Source organism: Phoca vitulina, unplaced genomic scaffold, assembly GCF_004348235.1.
Source record: "Phoca vitulina isolate PV1807 unplaced genomic scaffold, GSC_HSeal_1.0 scaffold71, whole genome shotgun sequence".
Classification (NCBI taxonomy): domain Eukaryota; kingdom Metazoa; phylum Chordata; class Mammalia; order Carnivora; family Phocidae; genus Phoca; species Phoca vitulina.
In genome coordinates this window covers 12,807,336-12,835,146 of record NW_022589774.1, presented here as the reverse complement: position 1 = coordinate 12,835,146, position 27,811 = coordinate 12,807,336, and the positions used below count along the sequence as shown (strand labels likewise).

Below are 27,811 nucleotides of genomic sequence, written 5' to 3'. Positions count from 1 at the left end.
GACCATGTAATCATGGGTCTATTTCTGGGCTCTCTCTTCTCTTCCATTGATCTTATGTCTGTTTGTGTGCTAGTACCATACTGTTTTGATTACTATAGTATATCTTGAAATCTGGGATTGCAATACCTCCAATTTTATTCTTTTTTAAGATTATGTAGTGCTTTTTTTTTTTTGATAGAGTATATGTACTTTATAAGGGATATTTATAAATTTTTTTATGAACCGTTATTCTTGCATTTTCCCCTCTGTAAGTGCCAGCACATCAGACCCACCAACAGCCAATATTAAGCCAACTCCTGTTGTGTCTACTCCAAGTAAAGTGACAGCTGCAGCTATGGCTGGGAATAAGTCAACACCCAGGGCTAGTATACGCCCAATGGTCACACCCGCAACTGTTACAAATCCTACTACTACCCCAACAGCTACAGTGATGCCCACTACACAAGTAGAATCACAGGAAGGTAAGTAAAATAGTAACAGATCTGATTGGACTGACGGCTTATTTAGATTTATTATGAGAAGATTACAGTAACTTCAAGGATAAATGAGGCTTCCACTAAAGCTAAAGTCAAACATACAGTAAAAGTGGGTAGTTAATATTTTCAAGGGTATGCCTCCTAGGATACTCATTAATGCAGCGAATTTCCTCCCTCTTTCCATTCCCTTCTTTTCTGCTTTGTTTTGTTTTGAAGCTGAAGGAGGAGGAAAATAACACACCCATAAGTATATAGCATGTTTTTCTAAGGCCAACATTTTTACTTCTGGTGGCTAAGGAAGATATGAAATCTGCCTTGGAAAACCATACTGAATCACTGGTTCAACCCTACACCACTTTTTCACTGAAACTGTCTTTTTCATTACTTTATCCACTTTGTTCCCCTCGGTAGCTTCTTATTACTGATGCTTAATAAAAATTTATAATTTGTCTTTGAGCTTCCTCAGTTCATTTGTCTTATTTGGTTTTAATTTCAATAAAATCGTAGATAGAAAGAGTTTTAGGTATTTATTTAATTATGCCACCATACTACAGACTACCATAGCAGTCACATAGGCATCACAAAAAAATGCATAATACATTACATTTACCCATACTGTTTTTGCTTAGTGAGTGGTAAGAGATGTACACAAATAACTTTACAGAACATTACCAGTAGCACAGTAGGGAGGGAAAATCCAGCTTTGCTAAGAATAGAAGACTTAATATATTAAGTATTTGTAATTATTTTTTAGCTATGCAGTCAGAAGGGCCTGTGGAACATGTTCCAGTTTTTGGAAGCACAAGTGGTTCTGTCCGTTCTACTAGTCCTAATATTCAGCCGACTATCCCTCAACCCATTTTAACTGTTCAGCAACAAACACAGGCTACAGCTTTTGTGCAGCCCACCCAACAGAGTCATCCTCAGATTGAGCCTGCAAATCAAGAGCTGTCCCCCAACATAGTAGAAGTTGTACAGAGTTCGCCAGTTGAGCGGCCTTCTACTTCCACAGCAGTATTTGGCACTGGTAAGCTTGATTTTATTGATTTATTTGTTTATTTATTTTTAATTTTTTAATTTTTATTTTTTTGTATGCTTAATTTTAAAATGAAGTTAGAGTAGACCTGTGCATTTGTAGTTTCTTGGATATAAAATACACATCTTGAGTATTGTTTGTACATACTTGTTTTCTGACAGATGTTAGAAAGGACGAATGGATTCCTAACACTTAATTTCATGTTTACTACTAGATCACTCGTTTTTATCATTCAGAACTTTCTTCTCCTCCAGCTATTTTGACTGATTTTAAAAGTGATACAACCCCATAACATTATATGTAACTTAATACAGGTCTTGAGAAAAAAGACATGTAAGAGAAGACCATATAAGGATTTTCAAATCTAAACATACAGTATAAATTTTGTTACCATAGGAGTCCTGGGTTTTATAACTACAGAAGGCCTTGTGTAAACTTCTCAATTATATATCATTACACAGTTAATTGAATGCATTGCTGTAAAAGTTGATGGGGTTTATTAACCACAGGTGAGATTGATACCATAAGACCATTGATTTAGAGCATAGGTTGCCTATTGTTTATAGATATTAGCAGGAATAAATTATGTTGAACTGTTCAGTTAAGTGTTTCCTATGTCTTTCTTTAGTTAAATGACCAAAATATTTCAAAAATTAACTTTATCAAAAAAAATTAACTTTATCTCATTGAGTTCATTATCATTCTCTGATTAAAGATTTAAATTATGTAATTTCAAAGTGTCAGCTACCCCAAGTTCTTCTTTGCCTAAACGGACACGTGAAGAGGAAGAGGATAGCACCATAGAAGCATCAGACCAAGTCTCTGATGACACAGTGGAAATGCCTCTTCCAAAGAAGTTGAAAAGTGTTACCCCTGTAGGAACTGAGGTAAGATAATCTTGCAGTTACAACATGATTAGGTGAATGGACCTGTTGGGGCCAGAATCCATTGCCTAAAAAACTCTTATTGAACTTACTACAAAGTTTCAACTGACAGCTCAGGTATTGTTGCTGTTGCCAACATTTTTTTCTAATTCTTAGTATATCTTTAATTGAATTATTTGTCATTTCAGTAAAAAACAGTTATGGAGCACCTGGGTGGCTCAGTCGGTTAAGCATCCAACTCTTGATTCAACTCAGGTCGTGATCTCAGGGTTGTGAGATCGAGCCCTGCTTTGGGCTCTGTGCTGAGCGCAGAGTCTGCTGCTCTCCCTCTCCCTCTGTCCCTTCTCCCCGACCCCCGTCTCTCTCTCTTAAAAAAAAAAAAAAAAAAAACACAGTTATAAAAACTTAAGTTGTATTCCATTTCAAAGTCGGGTGTTTTTTTAATTCAAAGAATTAAGAGTTTAAGTTTCATGGACATTGTAAACTGTTGTCTGCCATCTTTTTCTCAGATTAACTAAAACTATATTCCTTTATTTTCTTTCATTGAAGCTAAAATTGTATTGAATTTTTACTCTGAAACATTGACTACTCAATTAATTTAATTAGCATGTATTAGTGTTTGTAAGTCTTATTTATACTGAAGAGGAATGTGATTATATCATAAATGTAAGAACATTTATATTGTACTGCTTCATAAAATTATAGATTTAAGCTTTATTTTATTTGAGAGAACTAGCTGAGCAGGTGATTCTTCCATCTAGTGAATTGATCTAGTTAACACACTTGTGTATGTTATGATTCAGGAAGAAGTTATGGCAGAAGAAAGTACTGACGGAGAGGTAGAAACTCAAGTATACAACCAAGATTCTCAAGATTCCATTGGAGAAGTAAGTTTAAACATTTAAAGTAGCAAATTGTTGCTTTTAATGAATGAAATTGGCTTTGACAAATTGAAACATTATTTGGACTTCTTTTTAACTTGATGCTTTTATATTTAATGAAATATTAGAATTACCATTGTAATTTCTGCTTTGCTTTACTCCTAATTAGTATACTGCCTTATAAATTTGTTAAAGAAATGTTTCTATGGGGTGCCTGGGTCACTCAGTCGGTTAGGCATCTGACTCTTGATTTCGGCTCAGGGCATGATCCTCAGGGTCATGAGAATTGAGCCCTGGGTCAGACTCTGTGCTCAGCATGGAGTCGGCTTGTCTCTCTCCCTGTGTCTCACCCCCCCACCCCACGCATGCATGTGCACACACAGTCTCTCTCTAGTAAGTAAATAAACAGAATCTTAAAAAAAAAAAAAAAGAATTTTTTTTTGTTGTTCATACTTAGCACAGATTTTTGCAAGCGAAAGTTGTCATGAGTAAAGATTATCCACTGTTTATTATTTGGAAGTATGAGTGCTGGCTGAATCTTGAGTTAATCCATAGTGCCCCTTTGGTGGTCCTCTGGTGCTCTCCCCTCTCTTGCTTCTCTTATTGAATTAAAATAACCTATGAAAGGAAATGCATTTGTGTATTTTTTTCATTTTCTGAACTCTAAGTGAGGCTTCTCCAGAGGCAGCCTCACTAGGGGAAATGTGTAGACTGTGAAGCTATAAACCATTAGGTTCCATTCCTGACTATACCACTTAGAAGCTATGTGACTGTGGAAAGTCATTGATTCTCTCTAAGCCTTGGTCTTCTCATCTGTTGGAATAATATAACGTGATTTTTAGTATTGTACCTAAAATAGTACCTGCCACACATTAGGTGCTCAAAATATTATTTACTTTTCTTCCATCTGCTCTGCCACACTAATTGAGAATTCATAATATGTAATATTAATAGTTTACTGCTAATAAACACAATTCATTACTAAGTATGTCAAGTGTTCTAAGAAGTTAGCATTTATTAACGAACTTAATCCTTAACGGCCCTATTGTATGGGTGGAGAAACTGATAGATAAAGTAGCATACCCAAGTTCTGATAGCGTCGGAGCTGGGGCTTGAACTCAGGCTGTCTAGTTTCCAGTTATACTCTTTAGCTTGAAAGAGTTTTTGTCTGAATAAATTTTCAGGATCATTTATTCTAAAATTATCTATATAAAATTAAGGAATTATCTCAAGCTAATTAAAAGCAACCATAGATTGCAAGTGAATTTTGGTTTCTTAGATGCATTAATTTTTAATTTTCCCTATTTTCCTCGACTAAGAACAGAAAACTAAACCTTAAAGATGAATGTATAGTACTCTAAGTGACCTCTGTTTCATGTATCTTTCAGAGTGTCATATCTGAAGAGCGTAGTACCAGTTTTGAAACAATATGTGAATTTCTAAATTATTGCCAGACTTGGTTAACTTATACTAAAATCTTCTGTGCAACTTTTTCTTGAGATTGGCAAAACTATGACTCAGAAGTACCATTTGGTTTCCATTCCACTTTTAGCACTATCTACTGACTGTGGAACAGTTCGTTTTTCTGATTTTCTGACGATGAAGCAGATGTTCTTTTTAAGTGTTTGCTTTTCTTGAAATAAGCATGTCACTTTGAAGCCCATTTTTACTTATATCATGAATTACTCATTTTTTTTCCATTACAGCAAATACAATCTTTATGAATGAGTTCACAAGACATTGTTTCAGGCTTATATAAAAAATAGATTGCCACGTGCTTAACTAAAAAGTAGACATTTAATTTTCTTAGAGTAAGTAACAAAAATAAAGTTTTAAATTAGTTTATTTCGGTAGCTAACAAGATGGAATTTTGAGGATGAATTAAGCAAAGAATTATTTTCGTTTCTGATGTCTTCAGTGTGGTTTGAAGGCTTAGAATAGTGAGTTTTTAGGAGGAGAAGTGCCTTTGTAAATTGACAATAATAGCTTATTTTGTTTAGGGTGTTTCCTAGACTATTTCTGGTTTGGGGAGTAAACTTTTTTAATAATAATATTATTATCATTATAATAATAATATTCTTTTTTCTGATTTTGGTTTACAACTGCACTGTTAACCACATTGGCTGTTGAACACTTCAAATATAGCTAGTCTGAATTGAGATAGGCTGTGAGTATAAAATATACATTGGGCTTTAAAGACTTATTACAAATTTTATTTTATTTTATTTTATTTATTTTTGTTTTGTTTTGTTTAAGATTTTATTTATTTATTTGACAGAGACAGAGTTAGCGAGAGCAGGAACACAAGCAGCGGGAGTGGGAGACGGAGAGCAGGCTTCCCGCCGAGCAGGGAGCCCGATGCGGGGCTCGATCCCAGGACCCTGGGATCATGACCTGAGCCGAAGGCAGACACTTAACGACTGAGCCACTCAGGCGCCCTTATTAGAAATTTTAAAAAGTAGAATATCTGATTGGTAATTCTTAGTTTGATAACTTATTGAAATATTTTGTATATATTAATATCATTAAGCTAATTTCACTTGTTTCCTTTTTTTAATTTTAAATGACTACTAGAAAATTTAAAATCATGTATGTGACTGACATTGTGGATAACAATATGTTTCTGTTGAACAACACTGATCTACACTATCACACTGGTAGTTTCGAATATACATATATCTGTATATGTGCATTTTTTCTTTTTTTTTTTTTTTTAAGATTTTATTTATTTATTTGACAGAGACAGAGAGAGAGCAGGAACACAAGCAGCGGGAGTGGGAGAGGGAGAAGCAGGCTTCCCCCCAAGGAGGGAGCCCGATGTGGGACTCGATCCCAGGACCCTGGGATCATGACCTGAGCCGAAGGCAGACGCTTAACGACTGAGCCACCCGGGCGCCCCGCATTTTTTTCTTTTTTAGTGGAGTATTAGCCAATGAGGTTTTTAATAATTCTTCTATAGGAAGACAGTAAAGAAACCCAGTGATACATTTTCTTTAGCATGTGCTTCAAATTAATTCTCTTTTTTTTTAAAGATTTTTATTTATTTGTTTTTAGAAAGAGCATGTGAGTGAGGGGAGGGGCAGAGGGAGAGGGGGAAGGAATCTCAAGCTGACTCTATGCTGAGTGTGGAGCCCAAGGTGGGGCTTGATGCCGGGCTCAGTCTCATGACCCTGAGATCATGACCTGAGGTGAAATCAAGAGTTGGACGCTTAACCAACTGAGCCACCCAGGTGCCTCAAATTAATTCTTTTATTCTTTTTTTTTTTTAACTTTTTAAAAAGATTTTATTTACTTCAGAGAGAGAGCATGAGTAGGGGGAGGGGCAGAGAGAGAGAAGCAGACCCCCTCTGAGCAGGAGCCGGACGTGAGGCTCGATCCCAGGACCCCGGGACCATGACCTGAGCCAAAGACACTCAATCGACTGAGCCACCCAGGCACCCTAATTGTTTTTAAAAACCATATTTTAAAAATAAAATGCTACTAGTCCACGAGTATTTTTTTTATTAGATATACAGTATCTTACTGATAGTTTTACGTATATTTGACATTCTAAATTTTTAAGTTTTCATTTTTTTACTCTTAAAGGGAGTTACCCAGGGAGATTATACTCCAATGGAAGACAGTGAAGAAACCTCTCAGTCTCTACAAATAGACCTTGGACCCCTTCAGTCAGATCAGCAAACAACAACTTCATCCCAAGATGGTCAGGGCAAAGGAGATGATGTCATTGTGATTGACAGTGATGATGAAGAAGAGGATGATGATGAAAATGATGGAGAACATGAGGTAAATCATCCATTGTTTTAAACTGCTGGATGAAATGCTCAAATCCTTACGACTGCTAATTCATCAGCCAGTAACATCTGCTTCCCTGTCAGTTTAAATAGATTATTTTGCTTTTTTTATCTGAATAGTCTGAAATTAACATTTTATAATGAAATTGAGCATAGAACAAGTAATGAAAAAAATCCATCTTTTTTTATTGCTAAGCCCTTTAGGATTTGCTAAATTTGTTAAGTTAATTAAACTTAATTTTAAATCTTATTGATAAGAGACTGGATTTAATTATAAGCTCTGTCATTTCTGGAGATAAGAAGAAAGGAGGGTATTTTTTTTCTTGTATAGTCCCATGATTTTTTTCAAAAATAGTGGAGGTTTTTTGCTAATTGAAGCATATTTTAAGTGAAACTATATTTTATTTTGGGAATTAATCCTATATTGACAACCACTCATATTAGATCCTTTCATTAATCAATGTTTTTTAAAAGCTCATAGTGTAGTATAATCTCATGATTTGTTTTCTTCAATGCCACCCTTTAAATTTAGAAATAAAGTGGCATCTGACACTTTATGGACATCTAGGAGCTTTGATCTTTGAACTGATCTTATATGAACAGTTAGAATACAGAACTGATGATTGTTTACTCATTCCAGTAAGCCTCACAATTTTGATGTTTGCTGCCACTGAACTAATTCCATACAACTCTCGGGACAGCTCCTATGTCCTGATCAGTGGTGTGTCACTGAAATGTTTAAACATGCTATCAAGAAGTGCAGAATATGTGTCCTACACCTTAGATCTTTGTTTTTACTTGGGCATTTGTCTACCAGGATTATGAGGAAGATGAGGAAGATGATGATGATGATGAAGATGACACAGGGATGGGAGATGAGGGTGATGACAGTAACGAAGGCACTGGTAGTGCAGATGGCAATGATGGTTACGAAGCTGATGATGCTGAGGTAACTGGCTAGAATTTTGACCATCCACTTTCTTCAAGAACTTGCTAGAAAACATACTGTTTTCCAAGGATATTCACAGGCCTGTATTCTCAGAATACTAAAACTTTTTATACCATTGGGATTTTTTGTTTGTTGTTACTGTGGTTTAGTTTGGTTATTATGTTTTAAGATGACTGTTTGGTTTATTTGCTCTTAGTCATCATATTTTGTTTATAGGGTGGTGATGGGACTGATCCAGGTACAGAAACAGAAGAAAGTATGGGTGGAGGTGAAAGTAATCAGAGAGCTGCTGATTCTCAAAACAGTGGTGAGACCTTCCTTCGTCTCTTTTTAGTTGAATACTTTTGGTAATATCTTCTAAACTAGGATTGCATTTAATTATCATGTAGGAAATAAAACTTTAGTAAATTGGCAAGCAGGAGATTGGCTTCTTTCTAGCTTTGTTACTATTCTCTTATTAAGTCTACTATATTTATCGCTCTAAAGTCATACTGTATTTTCAAATACACCAGGCTTCTTTAAGATTCCAGCGTTCTGAAATCTGTAAAGTATTACAAATACAATGTGTTGCTGCTATTTTTGTTAAGTGGAAAAGTTAAATCAGGGACCTCTAACAGCAGTATTAGCAGTTCACAGCCAGAAGAGGTTGTCTAAATCAAGCCCCACATTTGAAGGTTTGTGGGTATTGGAGCTTTACTGGTTGGCTGGTTTTCCATTGAATAAAAGATATTTTGGTCATTGTGGCATACTTTTTGTTAAATATTTGAAAAGATGAGCCCAGACCTCACAAGGGAGGTATTAAAGGACTATGGAAATCATAGAAAATTATTTTAGAATCCTTTTTAAATGTGTTTTAAGGAATTGGTGATCATCTGGTATATTATTCTGATTTTACAGATAATACTGAGCTAAAATCGTAAATGGTAATATAGTAAAACCTTATATATTTAGACTATTGGGAAAACAGTGTGTCTAAGTTTCCATATAAGCTTGTGTATTTAAAAGTGCAAGATATGTGCTCATTTGAATTAAGATAAAGCAAGGGCATAAGCAACTTTTCAACTTATACATTTTTTTTATAAGCAATATGAATTTATTTTTTTGGAAACAAAACCCCCCAAATAATTCCTGAACCCAAAAGGTACATAAAAATGGCCAAAAATATTTTAAAATAATAGATTTGAAGATCATTTGTAGCTTTTTCCTCATAACATGAATGCTTTCAGCAGGACAGTAAATTATAAACCATATCAAATCATGTTAAGGCAGATGATCAATCTGGTTGCATTTGTACTACTCCTGGAAAAGTCATTGTGTTGGAGCTGTTCCTCCCAGCTATTTGGTCAGTTCGCCCAGGAAAGGGCAGTCCTGGAGTCAGCAGGTGGGGAGCTGGGCCTTGCTTGTCTTGTCACTGCTCATTCTGCTGGCCCTCTGTGACAGAAGCAGACACAGAACCCTGGCGCTTGTTGACATCACTGATGCACACCCACTGCCCATCAACGGACTCCTTCCACAGGTCACCTTACTGTCTCCGCCAGAGACAGCCAGGATGTTGGCTGTGATGGACCAGCTCACATGCCACACGACATCATTGAACTTGTGCAATAGTTTGGGTGACCACGTATTGCCTGAGGTGTCATCACAAGTCCAGATGAACACACGACCACCTTGGGAGCAACTGGCGATGGTGTTGGTGGGCAGGCCAGTGGAGGGGGCCCAGGCCACATCTTGAACCCAGTCACTGTGTGCTTCTAGCTTCTGTTCCTCCTTCTACTGGCCATCCTCCTCTTCCTCCCACAGTTTGATGAGGTTGTCACAGCCGCCCGATGCAAACTTCTTGATATAGTTGGGCTTCTGCCCCGATGGCTGATCTATGCGGCTTCCAGGTACAACAGCAGGGGCCCAGCTGATGGCATTGCAGCCAATAGTGTGAGCATTGTTGATCTTCTTCACTTCCCATTGGCCCTCTCCAGTGTATGTCAGCAGGGAGATGGCCCCATCTGAGCTCCCACAGGCCACTATTAGGCCATAGTCATGGGGGGCCCAGCACACAGAGTTTACTGAGGAGTTGTGTCCTTGTGCTCATGCATCTTCTCCCAGTTGCCATTCTCCTCCTGCCAGATAATGACTTTCCAGTCATAGGAGCAGGATGCCAGGATGTTGCCATACATGGGGTGGGCCCAGGCCACTTGCTACACAGGACCCTCATGACCCCTGAGGTCGGCAATGAGGATCTGTCCTCCATTTCACACATCGAAGATTTTGACAGACCTGTCTGATGAGCAGGTTGCTAGGCGGGTGCCATAGTAATCCATCTGGGCATTGTGAATCATGTCCTCATGGGAGGTGTCCACAGGTCCCCCCAGTTCACTGACACCATGGCTGCGACGGCAGCAGCTCCCGGTCCCGGACATGGCAGCTCCGGCGGCGCCCCCCTCAACTTTTAAATTTTTTAAGAAAAAGAAATAATCCATATACTAAAAAATAGTACTACTTTCTAAGGGACATAAGGAGAGAGATTAATGATAGTTGGGTCCATAATTTACATTTTATAAAACGTTTTGTAGGTTTAAGAAACATCTTGTGTGTGTCATATAGTTGGGATACAGGAGGAAGTATTTTTTGCCTCTTTAGGGCTAATGTTTATAGCCATTTTTCCCAGCTACAAAGCATACAATAGATGCTCATTGGAGACTTTGTTTTTTACAGTCAAGCAAAAATAGGCCTAGTGATCTGGATAAAATTAAGTTAGCGGATGGATTTGGTATATTGCCAGAAAATTACGAAAAGAATGCTTTTCCTGAGCAACTGTGCTTGTATTAAATTACAGTTGACCCTTGAGCAGTGCCAGGGTTAGGGATATCAAACCCCCCGCATAGTAAAAAATTTACATAAAACTTTTCACTTCCCAAAAACTTGACTACTAATAGCCGACTATCGACCCAGAAGCCTTACTCATACCATAAAACAGTTGATTAACATGTTTTTGTAGTGTATTGTACTGTAATTTTACAATAAAGTAAGCTAGAGGAAAGAAAATATTAAGACAATCATAAGGAGGAGAAAATACATTTATAGTGCTGCACTGTAAAAAATCTCCTGAAAGTGAACCTGTGCTGTTCAAAGCTTACAGTAAGCTTATCAGTTTAGGTACCAGTTAATATCTAATCTGAGAGGGGGTGCCTGGCTGGCTTAGTCAGTAGAGCATGTGACTCTTGATCTCAAAGTCATGAATTTGAGCCCTGTGTTGGGCGTAGAGATTGCGTAAAAAAAAAAGAAAAAAAAAAAGGTCACATAGCTATTAAATGTTATAGCTAGAATCCGATTCCAGAACTCAGACTTTTTTTTTCCCCAGACCTCAGACTTGTAAAACCACTAAATTCTGATAGCCTACTTTCACAGTGAGAGACAGCTTCTGTTGTTTCTACCATATATGTAGAAGACCTAGACAGGTGAAGAACCATTGAAGTTCCAAGTTTAAGAAATCCGAAATAACAAAAGTATCTTTTAGTTGGTTCCATTAACCAACCTAAGAAACAGACTCAAAGAGGTTAGGGGACTTGCTGTAGGCCACACAGCTGATAATTGCACTCCCATTCTCCACACCTCACTTCTTTCCTTCTGAAAGTATTGGTGAGGTGAACGTTCCTAGTGGTGAGATTTATACCTCTAGGGAATTGTCCCAGTTATTCTGTGGTAAATTTAATAGTTAAAAATAAGCTTCTCTCTTCCTATAGGTGAAGGTAATACAGCTACTGCAGAGTCCTCTTTCTCCCAGGACATTTCTAGAGAACAGCAGCCATCATCAGCATCTGAAAGACAGACTCCTCGAGCACCTCAGTCTCCAAGACGCCCCCCACACCCTCTTCCCCCACGACTGACCATTCATGCTCCACCTCAAGAATTGGGACCACCTGTTCAGGTAGTAAAAGTACTGGTCAGTCTGAAAACTCTTGGCTTTCTCTCTCCTTCTTTCCATTAGATACTACTTTTTCCAGAAATTAAGTGAACTTTTTAATGTTTTAGCATATTTTATAAAGTTTTTTGAACTGAAATGAATCTCTTCTTTCTTTTCCTTGAAATATGGCAGTAGTTTACTTCATAAATAAAGTGAACTTTGGAAAGGCAAGGCTTACTAAAAGTTGTGTATAAATTGAAATGGTTACAATTCTAGCAAATAAATAACACTTTTTCTACAGATTTAAAAAAAAAGCATCTTGGATTTTAATTAAAGTAAATTTTCTTTTAGCAGCTAACCACCACCACCATGTATTTTGAATGTTTCTTTCTCTAAGGTGCACGTGTGTGTTGTTTTTTTTTTTCCAAAAAGAAATTTCTGTTTTGTTTAAGAGACTTTTTTTTCAATAACACATCTTAATTTCCACTTTTATAATTAATGAAAGGATGCATGACCCTTAACATGTAGCACTCTTTGTAATAGAGTTGGACATCTCTTAATCAGAAACTCTTGCAGAGCAGGAAAACTACAAAGCTCTTAGTAATCTAGCTTGAGTCTTACCCTGTAACAGAGTCTATTGAAAACTGCCAAGTGAGATTCTACTAAAATACCACAGATGAAAATAACCTCATTCTATAAAAATATAAAGTCTTAATGGATTGTGTGTGGATCCTGCAAAATACATCAAATCTACCAATTTAGAATTGTCTAAATTGGGAAACAGTTTATATGAAGACAGTATTGCTGTTTGAACTCCGAAAGAGAATTAAGCTTTAAGATCTGAAGGCATACTTACTAATGTTTTAGGTTAAGGAAATAGAAACTAGATTAGTTACATACAAATAAAATAGGATCAGAGATTGGTTTTAAATATTGGTTAATATTTTGTCTATTGGTTAATAAAATATTTGCTGGTTAATATAATCTATACAATTAAAAATTTATCACTATTTAAAACGGAATTCTTTAGTGCAAATATTGGCAAATTTTCCTGAGAAGATATCCTGATGGTTGTATTATCTGCTAACATTTCAGTTATCTTGTTACCATTGTAATAAGCTATATCTGTTGGTACTTAGTTCTTGTTTGATTGCCTGATTCCTGAAAACAAATGTAATTCCTTTCTTGACACAGAGAATTCAGATGACTCGGAGGCAGTCTGTTGGACGGGGGCTTCAGTTGACTCCAGGAATCGGTGGCATGGTAACTATCTACCCATTATGTAGAAGTGACTCATTTGTTCAGCAACTATGTATATAGTCCATATGTATGTTTCTCTCATACCTGTTTATTCCCCATTTTCTGTCTTTGTTTTAGCAGCAGCATTTTTTTGATGATGAAGACAGAACAGTTCCAAGTACTCCAACTCTTGTGGTGCCACATCGTACTGATGGATTTGCTGAAGCAATTCAGTAAGTTAATGAAAGAGAAACGTATTTTGTGACTAATCATTTTCTTCCTCTTTCCCTGTCAGTTTGTTTACATTTGGTGGATTCATTACTTGTTGAGTCCTCTATTGTGTACTAAGCACTTGTGATAGGAGTGTTGAGGATATAGTTTGGGGAAAATTATATAAAGGTGAATGAAGGGGGTGGCGCCTGGGTGGCTTAGTGGGTTAAGTGTCCAACTCTTGTTGGTTACGATCTCAGGGTCGTGAGATCGAGCCCCGTGTCAGGCTCCAAGCTTAGCATGGAGCCTCCTTAAGATTCTCTCTCCCTCTCTTTCTGCCCCTTCACCTTTCCTGCCTTCCCGCCAACTCACACACTGTGCACTCTCTCTCTCTCTTAAAAAAAAGGTGAATGAAATATAGTTGCTTCCATCAGGAATTTGAGATCTAAAGGCAGAATAATGATGGTTAAGAACACAGACTGGGTGGCTTTGTCAGTTGAGTGTCTGCCTTCAGCTCAGGTCGAGCCCTGCATCGGGCTCCCTGGCTAGTCTGCTTCTCCCTCTGCCCCTCCCGCCCATGCTTGCCCTCTCTCTCTCTCTCTCTCAAATAAATAATCTTTAAAAAGAAAGAAATACAAAGACTTCAGAGTCAGAATGCCCAGGTGTGAAACCTAGCTGTACTGCTTACTAGTATATCAGGTTTTTTAGGTTCTCTATTCCTGAGTATCCTCATTTTACTGATGGGAATAATAATACAATAATTCCTGCCATATAAGTTGTGAGAATTAAGTGAACTGAATTTATGCTAATGTGTTTAGAATATTACCTGGCACATAGTAAATGCCTTGCAGATGTTAATGAAGGTGTTGGTAATGACAGTGATCGTGATGGGATGGTATTATTTCGAAAGCCAAGTATATGAGGAACTAATTGTCACCTAAACAATCTAGAAGAATAAAAGCATAAGCAGTAGGCTTAATACAAAAGAAGTGATTTATTCCAGCAATTAGGGGGAAAGAATCTGAGACAACTTAATGGGGACAACATTGAACTGAGTCTTGGAAAAGAATACCTTACACTTTACATTTCCATGAATCAGTTTATTTCATCTTTATAGCTATGAGAGAAGACACCATTATTGTTCCTATTTTACAGATAAGGAAGCACAGAGATGTTAACATATTTGTCAAACATCAGACAGCCAAAAAGTGGCAGTTTTTGGTTTCAGAACAGTCAGTCTGGCTCTAGAACCTATGTTAACTTGTGCTATACCACTACTCTTAAAGGATAAAAAAGTACTTCCGTGAAGTACACATTTAATTGTGGCTGAAGTATTAGCTGCATGGCAGGATGTAATTGAATATCAGAATGAAAAAGTTTCCACAAACTTGGAAAAAGATTGATTGTTCTGTAGTATATGGTAACATATAGCCAGCCATCAAAACCTTTTTTTTTTTAAGATTATTTATTGATTAATTGATTTGAGAGAGAGAGAACACTTGCATGTGCGCACGCAGAAGCAGGGGGAGCAGGGAAAGGGCAGAGGGGAAGGGAGAGGAACAAGCAGACTCCGCGCTGAGAACAGAGCCTGAGGCGAAGCTCGATCCCACGACCCTGAGGTCACGACCTGAGCCAAAACCAAGAGGCTGACACTCAACTGACTGAGCCACCCAGGCGCCCCTATCAAAACCTATTTTAAACTTGTGCAGTTAACCATAACTCATCTTGATTAACACAGTTTTATAAGCCAACTAATCACTGTCTGCCCCTCCCTTCTGGAAGTCAGCCTGTCAGAAACAGACTCCAATAAACAGGTTCTGAGTGACAGCCAGTCAACAGATTCTTGCATAGCTCAGAATGCAAGGTTCTTCTATAGTAGAATAATTTTATGAAAATAAATTTTAAAATCCACCTGAAAGAGGATGTGTCCTTAACTAAAGCAATAATGTTGATGTGGAAGAGAAAATGAAGAGTTATAGACATAAAATCTGTAAACATCAGGGGCTGGCTAGTGAAGGAAGGTAGGGTCAGGAGTGGGCAAAGAGAGATAATGCTGTTTTATATCCTGGAAGATGGATGATAGTGTTACTAGAACAAGGGGGAAACAAGTGTCTAGCCACCTAATACTAGAATTTTTCTAGACCCTGGGAGCCATCTAGTGAGCTCTTTCAGATAGGAAATGGGCTAGAGGTGACTTGATTTATCTGACTCAGCAGTAAAAACTAAGGCAAAACTTTGTCTTGTGATTTCATTCTCTTTTTTTTGTTACATCTCATTTTAGATTTGTGTTGTTTTTAGTGTATCTGCATGGAGATAGATATCCAGCATAGTCAGGAAATGTGAGGCATAGTTCAGGAGACTTGAAAGTTACATGTAAAATACATATATATGAGTCATGTATAATATTAAATTTATTCACAACTGATATTTTGAGAATATTATTATAAGGATTTCTGTATCAACTTTACTTCCAATCTGGTTTTTTTTCCTGCTTTGTGATTATTCTTCCTTCTCCTGTATTGTTTTCCATCATTGTGGTTTAAACAAGGTAACTTTAAAATTTATCTTAAGTTCATTTTTGTCTGTTTAGTTCCCCACAGGTTGCTGGTGTTCCTAGATTCCGGTTTGGGCCACCTGAAGATATGCCACAAACAAGTTCAAGTCACTCTGATCTTGGCCAGCTTGCTTCTCAAGGAGGTGAATAGATAAATAAATGCTTAGATCTCCTGGGTTCACACATGTTAAGTAATAAGCTATTCTGATGTGATTTTTTTTTTTAAGTGAGCAAATACAAATTTTTTTAAGTGATATCTAATTCCTGTGCAAATTTATGAGAAAAGTTGTATTTACTACACATTAAACATTGCTTTACATATAAATCTTACCTTTATGTTTAGTAAATAAACTAGTTAGATATTTTCCACTAACATTAAAATTAAGAAAGATAAAATATTTAAAATATGTGGAATAAAACGACCCCTAAATTAAGTAATAGTAGTTGGTTGTTGAACATGAATTGTGCTCTTTGTGGAATTAATTACCTTTTAATCCTCAGTCAGCATCCATATAACTAAATTTGTGAGAGGCTGTATGACATTTTGTAAGTGAGTAAGGAAAGCATACTACTTTTATAACAAGCTCAAAATAAAAGATTAATCTGCAGCCCTCATATAAGTCATATAATATACCTTTTATATAAATTTAAATTTTTATATGACTTTTTATTTTATAGGACAGTTTAGACTTGGAAGACAGATCTAGGCTTAAATTGGAATGCTACCATTTACTAGCTTTGTAACTTTGGGAAAATTAACCCCCTAGAAATTCGATTTCTTTAGCAAAAAGGGGAAGAGTAATATCTCGTAGTTTTGGTGAGTAGATTCTAACATAGTACCTGGTTCATAGTTGGGTACTCAATAAAGTTAGCTTATATCAACCCATAAGAGCAGCATTTTAGATATTTTTTCAAAGGATACTGAATGTTTGTGAACTTAAAAAAGTATGTGTTTCAAATATATTATATTTTTGAACTGATTTTTGAACTTTTGAATTGATTTTTGCCCTATGGGCTAATTAGTGGGCTTCAGCAAAGTTGTGTGTCTCTACTGATTCATGTTTTTCTTTCAGATACCTGGCATATTGACAGTTCTGTGTTCTTTCCATCATTCATTAATATTTAGAATTGTCTTTAGGTTTAGGAATGTACGAAACACCCCTCTTCCTAGCTCATGAGGAAGAGTCAGGTGGCCGAAGTGTTCCCACTACCCCTCTACAAGTAGCAGCCCCGGGTAGGTATCACAGGCAGACTAATAGATTATGTGCTTTATTGGTAAAATGGAAAACTGTGTGACATCTTCTGGCTAAAAATTAGGTAAACCACCAAGTTAAAGTTTTCATTTCTTTTCATTTTGAAGTGACCGTGTTTACTGAGAGTACCACCTCTGATGCTTCAGAGCATGCCTCTCAGTCTGTTCCAATGGTGACAACATCCACTGGCACTTTATCCACAACAAATGAAACAGCAGCAGGTGATGATGGAGATGAAGTATTTGTGGAGGCAGAATCTGAAGGGTAAATATTTACTTTATAATTTCTGCTTGCTTTAGACTTTTACACTTGTTTTCCTTTAGCCAGGAAATAGTTTGTTGAGCTGTTTTTTAGTAGCATCCCATTACAAAAATAAAACAAGCCATACGTTTTGGAAGACTAATTTTTGCACATAGTAATATATCTTAGGATTTGGATATTATTACAGCAGACAAGTAATTTTTTAAATGTTTATCTCCCTGAAAATTACATGATGTATTCTAGAAAAATGATTTATTTAAAATCACTGATAGCTTTCAACTCATGTAGCTGCTTGAACTTTCCCTAAGAAAGAAGTCATTCTGTGAAAATTAGGAAATGACTCACTTTCCATTTTATAGTGGGCTTTCAAGTGAACCTCATTTATTCTTTCTTTATGTGCGTTTAGAACTTGATGTCTGAAATGCAGACTTCTTAAAAATTAGAAACTTTGTAGTAGTTTTTAAGACCTGACTACATTTTAACACATCAGTTATAAACAAAGTTTAACAAAAGAAATATTTTATGACACAGCATCTGGATTTTTTTTTTTTTTTTTATGTCAGAGGAGTAATTTAATGCAAAGAACCCCTGGACAGTGGTCTTGGAGAAGTGTTTAGCTTTCAAGGCAGAACCTAATTCTTTACAAAATAAAAAAGTTGGACTACTTCAAAGAAGCACAGCTAGAAGTAGAACACAGATTTCCTAAATGGAGCTCAAAGATTTTGTTTTATTTAGCAATATTTTCTTAGCATAATTATAGACCAGTTCTAGTATATGAGGAAAAAAGCAAGCCTACTATTATGCTCTCACACAGTGCTGCTTAATTTGGGGGAGATAATAGATCCTGCTGAGAACACTAGCTGCCATTAATTTCATATCATGTATGCAAGTCACTTTAGATATGTCATTTCTAACCCACACAAAATCTCTACTAAGTATTTTCTCCATTTTACAGTGAGAAAGCTCAGACTCAGAACATGTTAAAATAACTTGCTTGGGCCACTGGTAACTGGCTTAGACTGGATTTGACCTGTGACTTGAGCCCGGTGCACTTTACCCTTCACTAGTAATTCTCAACTTGGGCAGGTAGTCAAGAGAGAGATCTTTCAGATACATTGTTACTAATGACTGCACTGAAGTTTGCAGATGATAAAACTGGAGCAGATTCAACTTACTTTTGGGCTATTTTCTCCTTTATTTGTGTTTTGATGTGCTTTATTGAATGGGAGAGAGAGTGTTGGAGTTAACAGCCATGGAGCCAGGAATTCACGTACCCGCAGCATGTCTCATCTGGGCTAGAGCTCATGGTGGGTTAGCGGTACATTGTTTCGTTGGGACTTGTGAATTATTTTAGTACTCTGCCTTCCTAGAAAAGTGTTTTGAGATTTCAAAATCTGTATAGTGTATCTCTTATAAATGTTGTCAAGAATGTGAACATCCTTTGCCAAAAAGAAAAAAAAATAACAGAGGGGAAATAAAAACTAAAGTTGGAACATGTCCTAGTGAGAAGAGGAATAAGGAAAAAGCAACTTGAGCGGTCTTTTCCCTGGCTCCTTTAAAAAAAATACAGTTACCAATATCAAGAGTCTACAGTTTTGAGTTAGAGGGAAGCACGGGGTTATTGAAGTGATAAACTGTCAGAAAGAGTTTGGGAACAATTTAGGATACCTCAAGGACCAGTTTTGCATTTTCTAATCAATTTTTGTTTTCCTTTCTTAGTATTAGTTCAGAAGCAGGCCTAGAAATTGATAGCCAGCAGGAAGAAGAACCTGTTCAGGCATCTGATGAGTCAGATCTTCCTTCTACCAGCCAGGATCCTCCATCCAGCTCTTCTGTAGGTAAGTTCCTGTTCTTGAGTACAACACAACTGATACACCAAACTTGTTTGCAAAAGATGATTTTGTTGTAACAAATAGATCGTTCTTTTTTTCCTCCTTAATTATAAATGGTTTCTTTAAAAGGGAAATTGTATTTTATTAAAGGAAATGTAGTTTTAAGACTAGAGGTGCCACAGGGCTGTGAGGGATGGGTCACTGGGAGGGCAGCTAAGGAGCAGTACTTCAGTCTCCTGCCTCTTTAAACCAGAGGAGCTTCTTGTTACTTGTTCTACGTATTAGGATTCTTACATGAGATTTGATTTGGAGAGTTGAAGGGTAGGAGGTCTGTTACTCAAAAAATACTTGAAATTTACTTATGTAAACAGTTTCAAAGTTTGGCTTTCAAGTTTTTGAAGTTAACTTTGAAAAAGGCTATTTTACGTATTTTTCCTGCAATAAAAATTATTTCTGTGGTACTTTCAAAAAAATATTTAACATTTATTGAGCACTTACTGTGTGTCAGACAGCATTCTAAGCCCTTTACATATATTACCTTACTTAATTCTCACATCAACCCAATGTGGTAATCACCCATATGGAAACTGAGGCACAGAAATGTTGAATAACTTTTCCAAAATACATAACTAATAAATAATGGATACAAAGTCAAGAAGTTTGGCTTCAGAGACTCCACTCTTAAACAACACACTATACTAGCTTATCTGTCTCAAAATGTTTAGGTAGGGAATTACTTTTATTAATTGAAGAAATACAGTACCCAGTCATCCACACAGATTATTTTTATTTTGAATTGTTTACAGTAGTAATTCTCAAATTCTGCCATTGAACCTTCACATTCTATGGAAGACCTGCTCAGTTATCTTTTTTCAGTCATGGGACTTTGCTATCTCAAGATCTCTCCTGCCTATCAGCTGCTTTTCCCTGACACAGCAACCTATAAGCCAACATCCCTAGGTTCAGATCCCACATCTACCTTGGAGCAGCTAATAACTTTAAATGTCTGCATATATATTTTATTATGAAATCTGGATAATCATAATTAATCTTGCAGTCAAGATTAGAAATAATGTATGTAAATTATATAACTCAATGCATTACACTCAGCAAGACTCAAAAATTATCATTACCATAGTTATTAATAATACAATTGCTGAAGAGCTCTTCTCCCATTTATATTTCTGATATCCCATGAAAATTATCTTCAACAGTAGAATGGGCACTTTTATCTTATCAGGGCTTGCACAAGAAAATACGGTTTTTGTTCCCTTTTACAGTATACTATAAAATTAGGGTGTCTTTGAATTTATTTGGTAATATAAAACAGTAAGCCTCCTCATCTGAGCAGTTCATTGGGTCAGTAAATATTTGAGTGCCTATCATGTGCCAGGCGATTTGATAGAAAGCATTACTAAGAAAATGACTTCTAAGTAAAGACCTGGAAAGGGCAAGGGAGCAAAGCTGTGCGGTTTTGGGGGGAAGGAGTGTTGCAGATGAGATGTATAGCAGGTATCTATAAGGCAGCAGTGTGGCATATTCAGGATCAGCAAGGGGGCCAGTGTGGTTAGGCACCGTAAGGCCAGAGGGAGGCCAGCAGAAGACGGGAGGGGGTAGGGAAGAGAAGCCCAGTGGATCATTGAAATTGCTTTGGCTTTTATGGATTTAGGAAGCTTGTAGAGGGCTTCAAACAGAGTGATGATAAGATCTGACTTAAAGATTTTAACAGTATCACTGAAAATGTGTAATGGGCAGAAACGAGAAAGTTCGGAGGGTATTGTAAATTCAAGGTAAAGATGAGGATGTTTCAGACAGAATGGTAGAGTGAAGTTTGTGAGAAGAGGTCAGATTTGGGGATATGTATTTAAATTCGAGCTGGCAGGATTTGCTAATGATCGGATTTGGGGTGTCTGGAAAAGAGGATTTACATTTGACTCACATTATATGTTGGGGTCTGTTTTTTCCTGAGGGAGGTGATATGTGGTTTTTTATTGTAGTCCCCACCCCCTAGCACAGCGATACATGGATAGGCACCAAGTGAATATATATTTTATGAGTGGAGTGAATGAATGAAAAAAAAATCATGCACTTTTTTTTAATAAGAAAATTTTTTTTTACTTTCTACCCTTTTTTTGTTTTTTAAATGTCCCTTGTTAAAAATCAAACCACTTTGGGGCACCTGAGTGGCTCAGTCGTTAAGCGTCTGCCTTCGGCTCAGGTCATGATCCCAAGGTCCTGGGATCGAACCCCGCATCGGGCTCCCTGCTCCGCGGGAAGCCTGCTTCTCCCTCTCCCACTCCCCCTGCTTGTGTTCCCTCTCTTGCTGTATCTCTCTCTGTCAAATAAATAAATAAAAAAAAATCTTTAAAAAATAAAAAAAAATAAAAAAAAAATAAAAATCAAACCACTTTTAAATATTGAAAGCAAATGGACACCTCTGCATTTTATCCATGCATCATTTAGTGACTAAATTTTGCCATTATAAATGCTTTTCTTATTTTTTAATTTGCTTTCTTATATTTTAATGTTTGGGTTTTTTTTCCTTAGATACTAGCAGTAGTCAACCAAAGCCTTTCAGACGAGTAAGACTTCAGACAACATTGAGACAAGGTGTCCGTGGTCGTCAGTTTAACAGACAGAGAGGTAAATTTCTGACATATTGATTACATGATAGGATGTAGGATAGTAATAAATGGAACAAGTTTTCTAATCCTTAAGCTTCTAACTTGTATCTAGTTTTTTTTTTAATGTTCCAGGGATTGATTAAATAATTACACATTGAGCATGTGATTTTACTAATCTGTAAGCTTCTTGTAGAAAGATTTGTAAACTATAGGTATATAATGAATATGTGCTTATATTTCATATTTATTCATTTCTTCTTTGAATTCAAAATAAGATTTGAGGAAGCCAAAGTGTTACAGTACTAGATAGTCATTTGTTACATCTCTTCCTGTTGTTATACTTTTTACACAACAGAATCAAGCTTTGTGACTTTAACTAGTTAAAAAAATTAAAAATTTTAATATCTGTGTTTTCAAATGTAACCCTTAGAGATTGTATTCATGCCATGAAAATAGTAATCTAATTGTAATAATTTTCAACTGAAGATGTGTGAAATGTCTAACACAGTTTTATATCTATATACCTAGATATTTGATATTGAAAGCAATTTTATAGTGACCTAGGGTAAGTGAATACTCCACTTTTGAGCTAACTTCTTAAAAGATGCATTCAGTTTGGTTATTTTTTTCTCTTATAGGTGTGAGCCATGCAATGGGAGGGAGAGGAGGAATAAATAGAGGCAATATTAATTAAATGTCCTGTAAACTGTAATAATTGTGAATAAGATTCTCAAGCCTGTTTTAGTGTAATGATTGTTGAGATTAAAAACATTTTTGTATTTAAATTGGTATGCTTCTCTCAACATTCTTTATTAATAAAATGTATTTCAGTGTCACAATTTTTCATTCTTCATTTAATTAGTTGACTCTTCCTTTGCCCGTGGGTCTAAGGACAGTTGTACCAGACATTGGATAAGCTCCGCCCAGAACGAGTTGTAATGAGTCTTGCTGTTCTGCTGGGTTCATCAATGTTATAGTATTGATCTAAATAGAAGAGAAATCATTTTTTAATTAAAAAGAAAACAAAACACCTGAACTTAAAAATAGTTTGTGTTGACTATTATACTCAAAGATAGTGTTTATCATTTTAATATCAGAAATGTTTGTATTAATTTGAATTTTCTGACGAAAACAATTGCCTCGAGAGATTGACCTTTCACCAGCTTTCTGTAAAATTAGGTTTGACTCTCCCTTTTCAGAGTAAGAGTTTGAGGAAAAACTAAGTTTAAAAAATAATAATTCACTTCAGTTTTACCCTTTAAAAATCTTTTTTATAGGTGGAATAATTTAGATTTCTGAATTTTTCAAAGAAAAGTGCCCCAGGTAACATAATTTAATTTTTATTAATTAAAAATAATTACTTTCTCAAGAACCTCTTTGTGGTCTTCGGGACTTGTGTAATGATGCAAATCAGTAAAATTTGGGGCACCCAAGACCTCCGTTAAATGCCATAGGTAATGTAGAATATTGTTCTTAGTAGCAGTTTTACTCAAGTACTTGGATAATTTATCATCATAGTCTTTAACCTCATGAAGGATAGTGCAGAATAGAATTGCAGCCCATTTGGTTTAATTGAAAGTAAAGTGAAAATCTAAACTTTCTTATTATAGTTTAACTTCACACCTTTAGTCACCATTGAACACTGGTTTTTGCTTTGATTATATTCATATTTTAGAGATTAGAGCACATCCGTAAGAAGCTAAGAAGTTGCTTAATAACTTACTCCTGGAAAAGGCGTAGTAATCATAGCCGTCCGGTTTTCTGATGTTGGGCAGTGCGATAGCTGAAGTCACCACACTTGGAAATCCTCTCCACTGTAAACTCATTTTAACTTCATTATGGAGGAAACCTGTAGATTTAAAGATACCAGCCTGAAAGCAAAGTACTGTAGGGAAGAGCAGCCGCTAGAGTCTGACAGACCTGGGTTTGAATCCCACTTCGGTCACTGAGTAGCTCTGTTATGGTGGGTGAGCTATTAACTTAGGTGCCTCAGTTTTTGCCTCCCTTTGACATGGTGCAAATTACCTACCTGTTAGGACTCTGCTGAGGTTTATAGATTTGTGTGTAATGTTCTTGGTAAGAGGTACTTGATAAATAGTATTTATTCCAAATAACAAACCTGAATAAATTGCATTCTTTACTCACAAAAAAACTATATATATATGTATATATATATATTGATCTGGTCATTCACTGGGGCAAATTGATGTTTTGAATCAGTAAGCTTTAAATTATTGGGGCTATTTAGTCACTATATTCAATAAGCTTCATTCTGTAAGATAAACTGTATTACATCTACTTCATGTGTAAGAATTTTTAACACAATAAGAAACATTACCTTTGTCTTGGTGAGAGACTCTGATGGGTGAATAGTGAATTCTGATGGTGTGTGTTTGAGAAGGTCCTATGGCATGTTCAAAGCGACGTCTCCTAACCTGTGCTGTTTCTCTGTACACTGAATAATTGATAGCAGGCCTTCTTCCAGGGCACTTTTTGATGGGTTCCTGTTTATAAATATACTGCTGAATGCCGCCACCTATTATGTATTAGAAAATCACATGTGATAAGAAAATTAAGCGTAAACCCCCAGAAAGGTGGAAAAGAGCTTTTACAAGGTAGAGGAAATGATCAGCATTTCTCATAAAGTATGTCCAGGCATTAATAATGGCTATTAGTCAAAGGTATTATAAAATAATGGCTAAGTGCTGAAATATATGTTGAATGAATAAAACCAACAAATTGCCTAGTTATATATTTAACTTTGTTTGAAATTAAATGATGACCTCTATATTAATGACCTGAAAATTCAGGTGAAATTGTAATTTGCATGCTGAGAGCTCTGAATACTTTTTACTGTCCTCAGTTTTTCCATTGAAAATAATTTGACTCCAGCCATTAAAGATCTTTTGACAGTAAACCCAGTAATAAATGAAAATATTAAATAAAATTTCTCAGGCAAATCAATTCTTAGAAGTTTTGTAATTTTGTCAATTATTGTAACACATACCTCTCTTGAAAAAATACACAGATTCAGGTCTGTTCTTGTATTTAGCTATTGAGAGAGCTGCCACTATTTTTCCATTTAGTCCTCCAAATCCTTTTACAATTTGTTTGGGGTACCCTGGATCTTTTATACCATTGGTGAAACGCCAGTACTGCGAATCCTGATGATTTAATAGAGGAAATGGTGTTAACAGCTTTGGAATAAAAAAGTTTGGGATTCATTCTTAGATGTAAATATAGGGAGAAAGTTTTAACTTTGTTAAGTGAATAAATTGGCCTTTAATGTTACCAAATTGCTCGCTTTTTATTAAATTTTGATGATAGAATAGTTTAGTAAAATATGGAGACCCGTCTGAAGTGGAGGGTAAGCTGATTTATGCTCTTAGGATCAAGAATAGCTAGTTGCTGATTTCTCTCAGAAAGATATTTTTCTTACCTTAAAGAAGAAAGTTTTTCCTTCACAGTTGCATCTAGTAAAAACAGTATCAATGGGGGAGGGAATACCCCAAACTTCAGTAATTTTACGAGGTGGAGGTGGTGGATTGAATGGACTCAGCATCCAGAAATAATGACCTAAAATTGAAAGTGATAGATCAGCCTCCAAACTGAATGAATACTATAACTTATTCCGAAAGAAACCAAAATGAAAAATATGTTAACACAAGTTATATGACAAGTTTAGTCAACACTGTGAGGATCAGTACAGAAGTTAGTATTTGAATATTTCTGAGAGTAGGTATTTCTCAGGTCTGAAGTTCAGCGTAGCCTTTGAAATATTTTAGTTTTCCAGGTTCTCTAGAACGGTCCTTCTGGCTTTGTGACTTGCAGAAGGGCATTTATCTCCATTTCTTTATCTTTTAGAATTAAGGAGTTACAATTCAGTGACTGCTAATATCTCGTTAGCCTCTACCATGGTAGTGTATGATTTGTTTCCTTTCAGATTTAATCTGAATATAAGAGGACTGGACCAGTAGATGGTACAGCAGAGAAGTAACGTGAAGTAACTTCTGTTCTGTTAGGTTCCCAAGGGATGTAGCACTGTTGAATGCATTGCAATCAAGATGTTATTTTCATATAAAATAGAGCAGGGAATACAAATACAAATCTGGGTGTCATATCATTTGATAGGAAATTAAAATTTGAACTACCTTTTAATTACTAATGGAAAGAAAAGCTTTAGTATCAGTTCAAGCTCTCTCTTTTTTTTTAATTTTATTTTATTATGTTATGTTAGTCACCATACAAGCTCTCTGTTTTATTTGTTACTCTAATGTGTTTAATTCTGTTAATCCTGTATTTTGGTAATTACTTTCAGGTTCCCATAATATTGTGTGAGGAAAGTTCATCAGTCAGGCTCCCCTTCGGAAAGCTCAACCCAAACTTCCACTCTCCTTTGGTTCTCATAAATGCCAAGAATAAAATGATGGGCAGAAGAAGAAATATGTGCATAGCTCACCTCGAAATGCAACCAGTGTTCCATTGCGCAAAGTAGTCAGTCCATCTACTGGCTTACCGTTGCATAAATTAGTCTCATCTAAAACAAAAAATTAAGCCGATACAAAAGAAAATGAGAAAAGTGTTCATGTTGTTTTCAAAAATCCTCCCACAGGGCTGTTTCCTCTGTTCACCTTTTCCTAAGCTCTTGAAGGGGCTCGCGGGAGGTATGCATATTTCAGAAATGAAAAAGAAGAGCTATATTTCCTAATTGTTTTACTTAAAGGTGATATTTTTCAAAAGGTAATATATAAAATTAGGAATGGGCCAGGTTACCTGATCTTCATGTAAATTAGGTAATTATTGGATGTTTGATCCCAACACAAAACTCCCATTTTTCAGTTCTGATTGCCCTTTGGAATTGGTTTGGAAAAGAGAATAATATTGCAGATTTTTGCTTTGCATTGTACTCTTGTAAGGATACACTCCCAACTAAATTTTTTTGACATTCTGTACACCATCTCTGCATATAGACACAAATGCACTAAATTCCTTATTATTCGATTTTCCGAAGACCAAATAATCTTACTGTGATTACTCCTCTGCTTCCCTACGGAGAAGCTGTAAAACCCCACAAGTTAACAAGCTAAGGGTTCTAGATAATATATCAATAGCGTGATACTAACTCAGGCCATTCTGGCTCAGATAAATTTAAGTTAACTACCAATTTTAAAACTGGAAGTAACTGATGCTTATTACCTGAAAGCATGGGATTGATGGTGATGTCTTGGTTGGATCCTCTCACCAAGATATCAGTGCCTGGGATAAATACAGGGGTTAACACAGGGGGCCTGGGGATCATGTGAGGTTTTTCTCCAGCAATATCTGCATCTTTATTTGGATTTACTTCAACTTTTTCTGAGTTAAGTCTTTGGCTGGGGCTGGTGGTAGTTTGGAGCATGGCTTCCGCTGAAGAGGTAGGGTGTAATTTCGGCATTGTCGATGTAGTCATCTTTGGGGGAGTTGCTGTAGTCTTTGGTTTTCTCACTTTAGGTATTTTTGGCTTTTTGGTAGAAGTGGGCCTTTTTGGTGCTTTGGTTGGCTTTCGGGGTTTAGAAGTTGACACTTCAGGATTCGTGGCTGTATCTTTTGGCACAGCTGTGGTTTCTTCGGGTTTATTCACAGTCTCTTCAGTTGTGAAGGGACTGTTTTCAAGAGCCTTTGGTGTGGGTTCTGCAGGAAACTCAGGAATTGATTCAGCAGGGTTCTTGGGAGTAGTGGGAGGCTCCATGGTGGTAGTTGTAGTAGAGGCCTCTGAGATGGTTGGAGCAGGTGTCTCAAGAGAAGCTGGAGCAGGCTTCTTGGGGACTTTGGGGGTGGGCTCTTTGGGAGCAGTGGGTGCAGGCTCTTTGGGGGCCGTAGGTACAGGCTCCTTGGGGGCTGTGGGTGCAGGCTCCTTAGGAGTGGTGGGAGCAGGCTTCTT

General features: G+C 36.5%; 2 protein-coding genes and 1 pseudogene across 3 annotated transcripts in view; 1 reads left to right on the top strand and 2 right to left on the bottom strand.

Moving 5' to 3' along the window:
• TPR (translocated promoter region, nuclear basket protein) overlaps positions 1-22,726 on the top strand; it is a 67,575-nt gene extending 44,849 nt beyond the window's left edge. The window contains exons 37-52 of one of the 2 annotated variants that reach the window (XM_032393221.1): positions 253-461; positions 1,231-1,503; positions 2,251-2,399; positions 3,200-3,283; positions 6,863-7,063; positions 7,889-8,020; positions 8,237-8,327; positions 11,758-11,942; positions 13,113-13,181; positions 13,299-13,390; positions 15,958-16,064; positions 17,060-17,155; positions 17,282-17,438; positions 19,155-19,273; positions 21,815-21,910; positions 22,530-22,726. In XM_032393221.1, coding sequence (XP_032249112.1) covers positions 253-461; positions 1,231-1,503; positions 2,251-2,399; positions 3,200-3,283; positions 6,863-7,063; positions 7,889-8,020; positions 8,237-8,327; positions 11,758-11,942; positions 13,113-13,181; positions 13,299-13,390; positions 15,958-16,064; positions 17,060-17,155; positions 17,282-17,438; positions 19,155-19,273; positions 21,815-21,910; positions 22,530-22,585 — 2,116 coding nt within the window. In that variant the 3' untranslated portion in view covers positions 22,586-22,726. Of the gene's footprint in view, positions 1-252; positions 462-1,230; positions 1,504-2,250; positions 2,400-3,199; positions 3,284-6,862; positions 7,064-7,888; positions 8,021-8,236; positions 8,328-11,757; positions 11,943-13,112; positions 13,182-13,295; positions 13,391-15,957; positions 16,065-17,059; positions 17,156-17,281; positions 17,439-19,154; positions 19,274-21,814; positions 21,911-22,529 lie in introns of both variants that reach the window. The other variant, XM_032393220.1, reaches the window with a different exon arrangement.
• On the bottom strand, positions 8,343-11,254 carry LOC116624953 (annotated as a pseudogene).
• The window catches only part of PRG4 (proteoglycan 4), a 15,502-nt gene continuing 10,325 nt past the window's right edge, over positions 22,635-27,811 (bottom strand). The window contains exons 8-14 of the mRNA XM_032393223.1: positions 27,088-27,811; positions 26,351-26,428; positions 25,331-25,467; positions 24,899-25,055; positions 24,230-24,427; positions 23,615-23,740; positions 22,635-22,875 (exon numbers count right to left, since the gene is read on the bottom strand). The exon at positions 27,088-27,811 is cut by the window's right edge and continues 1 nt beyond it. Of these exons, the coding sequence (XP_032249114.1) occupies positions 22,778-22,875; positions 23,615-23,740; positions 24,230-24,427; positions 24,899-25,055; positions 25,331-25,467; positions 26,351-26,428; positions 27,088-27,811 (1,518 nt within the window). The 3' untranslated portion in view covers positions 22,635-22,777. The remainder of the gene's footprint in view (positions 22,876-23,614; positions 23,741-24,229; positions 24,428-24,898; positions 25,056-25,330; positions 25,468-26,350; positions 26,429-27,087) is intronic.